This window comes from Anastrepha ludens, chromosome X, assembly GCF_028408465.1.
Source record: "Anastrepha ludens isolate Willacy chromosome X, idAnaLude1.1, whole genome shotgun sequence".
NCBI lineage: Eukaryota > Metazoa > Arthropoda > Insecta > Diptera > Tephritidae > Anastrepha > Anastrepha ludens.
In genome coordinates, this window is record NC_071503.1 from 12,112,163 (window position 1) to 12,116,627 (window position 4,465).

Here is a 4,465-nt window from a genome sequence, read left to right on the forward strand (position 1 = left end):
GGAAATAACTGTGATCTTCGCCAAACTCAGGTCAATGAAGAAGCTAAATTGTTACGGGCCTAACATTTATGCATTACTGCCTAAGCACTGAGCACGTGTACGGTAAACGTATGTACATATGTATGGACATATATTCATGCATATTTGTATGTACACAATAATCATGATTCACTGGTGACATTCGATTTTTGACACTCCCTTACAAAAGGTTGCATTTCAGAAGGTGAATAAAGTGGAAAATATTAAATCCTTTTTGGTAAAAATTGTAGCAAAAAAGTATTTTCTTACTTAAATGGAAACAAAATTAAAAATTAATTTTAATTAATATTTGAATATAAATAATGCTACAAATAGAATTTATTAGCGGAAATTGCCAAGCCTAATATTAAAACAAGAAATTATTTCACTTAATCCAAGATTTTATTTTGTGAATTAATTTTTAAATATAAAGCCGATCGCGAAGTTGCGAAGTTTCGCCAATATGAAACTATTTTGTTAAAAATAAATGATAAGCACGTACAATTCTGTTAGGTTTTTGGCCGAGATCCTCTTCCTATTTGTAGGGCGCGAGTTACACAACCAAATATACTTGTGCATGGGAATGCTGATAATGACGATATCAGCATAATCTTGCAGAAGTATTTAAAAAGGGATCAGGTTGCAAAAGCTTGAGCAACGTAAGCGTCGCCGTCGCTTCCGTTGCAAAATGCTTAGCTGGCAACATTAAGCGTAAACAAGAGGGCATTTGCATATGCCAAATAAAATTATACAGGCAGTCTTAAGACCGAATTCAAGCTATACTGAGTTAATAAACGTTTGAGTCGAAAACCAAAAGCTCTCAAGAATTTTTATTTTCGCTATAACATAATTCGCTCACTTACAGTTCTCTGTGGTTATTTGTCTCTCAAGAGATATAACCTTTTAATACATAATTGGCGCAGTCGGACTCGAACAAAAACGTTCCGAATTAACCGAAGTTAATTAACATAAAAACGTTAAAATATTACTTAGTGCGAGTAAACAAAAGACAAATACAAACAATTAAAAACACAAACAACAAATCAGTGCGTTACAATCTTATCTTATGTACCCAAGAAAAAATAGTGCTCACAAATTCGACGAAAACCGTAAAATCGAAGATACAACGATGGAAGAGGAGCTTCAAAACTTGAGGGAGGTCGTACTCCAACAGGAAGCAGCCCTAAACCTACTCAGGCAACAACAACAACAACAGCAACAATCAACCCAATGGATGTCCAACAAAGACGTAATTCAGCAGTTCCGTCAACTAAGACAGTTGGACGACCAACATGACGTGTTGGCTTTCATAAAATCTGTCGAATTTCTTATGGCGCTATGCCAGGGAAACGAGCTATTGATTCAATTCGGCACAAACATTGTTGCCAATGAAAAAGTCTCAGGAGCAGCAGCGAACTTTGTCAGACAATTGGGGATGGAGCCGAGCTGGGAACAGATGAAAGCCAAGCTGATGCAACAAATGCGGCCCAAGACGACTTACGAAGATGTGTTCGACAGATGCAGATTCATTAAAGTAAGTAATTTAAGAGAGTTATTTAATGAATTTGAAAAGGCAAAATGTGAAATAAATAAAATATATATGTTTGATGAGCTTAAACCAGCAATATACGAGAACGACAAAGTAGATCGAGATTTATTAAATATGTTAATAAATAAAATAGACACTCCATTCAGAATTCATGTCGATCAGGGTATATCTATGCATGCCTTAGAAACAAAGTATTCAAACATCAAAGCACTGGATGACCCCAGAGCTATATCACAAAGGTACAGGAAAATATCTAACAACACATTCAATAAACAAAATAACACTAACAATAACACTGTCACCACTAACAACAAGCCAAGCCAAAATAACCAGTCCCATAATAATAATAACAATAACAATGCCAGACAAAGTCTGAATGGACGGTCGAATCCCAATCATAACGCCGGCCCACCTCAGAGCGATCAGGCAATTCAACAATCGTATAACAGGCCACAACCCGGTCAAAATCAAAATTCTAAACCCAACCATAATAACAATTATAACAATAGGAACAACGGTTCAAGACAGACAAGAATGTCTCATATGAGCGTTGACACCCAAAGGAACGATTCCATGGCTATGGAGATCGGAACTTTGGAAGAAAATCGGGCAGAAGAAGAGGAAGAGATAAATTTTTTGATACCTTGCCTAGAGCAACCTTACCCATAATAATGTGGACAATAGGAAAAGAGAAAATTAAATGCTTAGTCGACACCGGTGCAACGACAAGCATCCTAAAATCAAGAATTGTCGAGCACCAGTATCCTAAAACTGAACTCACCAAACCATGCTCTTATAAAACCCTTAACGGTGTTAACATCGTAAAATACGCCATAACCACACCATTTCCAAAAGAGATACCTTACCTAGGAACACTACAGTGGAAACTCATAGATTTTCCAAACAAAAATTTCTCGGCAATAATAGGCCAAAATTTTTTAAAAGCTTTCAATGCTCAAGTCAATAGTACTGAGCGATACGTAAGGTTACTCGACAAGAAATTTTATTTTTTAGATTATGAATACCCAGAATCAATGCACAACGCTTGTGCTTTACAACCAGTAAATGAAAATCACATACGAGCTCGTTTCAACCTCGCACATCTGAACGACGAGGAATGTCGAGCCATCGAAACTCTACTTTCAGAGTCCGATGATTTATTTTTTCGAGAGGGAGATGTTTTGTCAACAACAAACCGGATTTCCCACGAAATCATTACTACAGTGGACAGGCCCTTATATTCTAAAATATATAGGTATCCCCAAATCCATGAAAAAGAAATAAATAGACAGATAACAGAAATGCTTGAGCAGAATATAATAAAAGAAAGCAATTCACCCTATAACAGTCCCTTATGGATTGTCGAGAAAAAACTCGATAATTCAGGGTCAAAAAAGTTCAGAATAGTCATCGATTACCGTAAACTGAATGAATTCACGGTCGATGACAGATTCCCGATTCCCAATTTGAACTCTCTGCTAGATAAGTTAGGTAGATCCCAATATTTTACAACCCTCGATCTGGCGAAAGGCTTTCATCAAATTCTGGTTAGGGAAGAAGACAGACCAAAGACGGCATTTTCAACACCGTCAGGTCACTATGAGTTTGTCAGAATGCCGTTCGGACTCAAGAATGCCCCATCGACATTCCAGAGACTCATGAATGAAGTCTTGAAGGATTTTATCGGCAACAATTGTGTCGTCTACATGGACGACATACTAATTTTTAGCACATCCCTTCAGGAACATATGACGACTCTCAGAAAAATATTCAAAACGCTAAAGGAAGCGAATCTGAAAATTCAAGTAGACAAGTGCGACTTTCTTAAGAAAGAAACACAATTTCTAGGTCACATCTTGACCACTCACGGTATCAAACCAAACCCAGACAAAGTAAATATCATTCAAAACTTAAAACTACCCAGAACTACAAAGCAGATCAAATCATTTTTGGGAATGACAGGGTTTTACAGAAAATTCGTTAGGGATTATGCAAAAATAGCGTTCCCTATGTCAAGATATCTCAAGAAAAACGAGACGATCAACATCAATGACCCAAGTTACATAGCAGCATTCGAGAAGTTGAAAACACTAGTTACAAATAGTCCAGTCCTTAGATACCCAAATTTCTCCAAGAAATTCACTGTCACAACGGACGCCAGTAATTTCGCGATAGGGGCAGTGCTTTCTCAAGAAGGCCACCCAATCGCATATGCATCCCGAACGTTAAATCAGCACGAATGTAATTACTCAACTATACAGAAGGAACTCCTAGCCATAGTTTGGGCTGTAAAGTACTTCCGACCATATGTTTATGGAAGAGAATTCGACCTCGAAAGCGATCACCAACCGTTAAAGTGGTTGATGGCTAAATATACGGGAAAAGACATAAGCCCAAGATTACAGAGATGGCTCATTAATCTGGGGGAGAACAACTTCCACATAGAATACATAAAAGGGAAAAATAACAATATCGCTGATTTCCTGAGTAGGATCAGAGAGGACGAGATAAACCTAATGGAGGTCGAATCAACCGACGAGGAACACAATAGGTCCTTAGCCGTTCAAACGGTTCACTCTAAAGAAGAAGATCAGGGTTTCGACATGCCTATCCTAGAAACAGCCGTTAACAGATTCAAAGTACAGCTAATTTTTGCGGAGAGAAAACCTGAGGCCATCGTACAGGTGTTCGGAAAAAAAAGAATTTACATTAGCAAAAAAGACTTGGAAGATAACCAAGCAGTAAACACTCTCCGACGAGAAATAACAACAGGAAAAATAGGAGTTTTCTCACACCTTAGCGACCATGAGTTTTACCAATTCCAGAAAATACTAGAAAAAGAATATACCTCCAACCCGAAGGTAAAGTTCGTAAAATGCACCAGTTTCGCTAGGGATA

General features: G+C 37.6%; 1 protein-coding gene across 1 annotated transcript; it reads left to right on the forward strand.

Moving 5' to 3' along the window:
• Positions 1 to 1,147: 1,147 nt before the first annotated feature.
• On the forward strand, positions 1,148 to 2,236 carry LOC128869748 (probable serine/threonine-protein kinase tsuA). The gene is made up of 2 exons (XM_054112351.1): positions 1,148 to 1,552; positions 1,631 to 2,236. Exons 1-2 carry the CDS (start codon positions 1,148 to 1,150, stop codon positions 2,234 to 2,236), a joined length of 1,011 nt encoding a protein of 336 aa, XP_053968326.1.
• The last annotated feature ends 2,229 nt before the right edge of the window (positions 2,237 to 4,465 follow it).

Excerpts from the sequence above, each read along its gene's own strand:
- LOC128869748 (XM_054112351.1), top strand. The coding sequence starts at position 1,148 with ATGGAAGAGGAGCTTCAAAACTTGAGGGAGGTCGTACTCCAACAGGAA. Across the intron at positions 1,553-1,630 it reads ACAGATGCAGATTCATTAAA|CTTAAACCAGCAATATACGA; the intron begins GTAAGTAATTTA and ends ATGTTTGATGAG.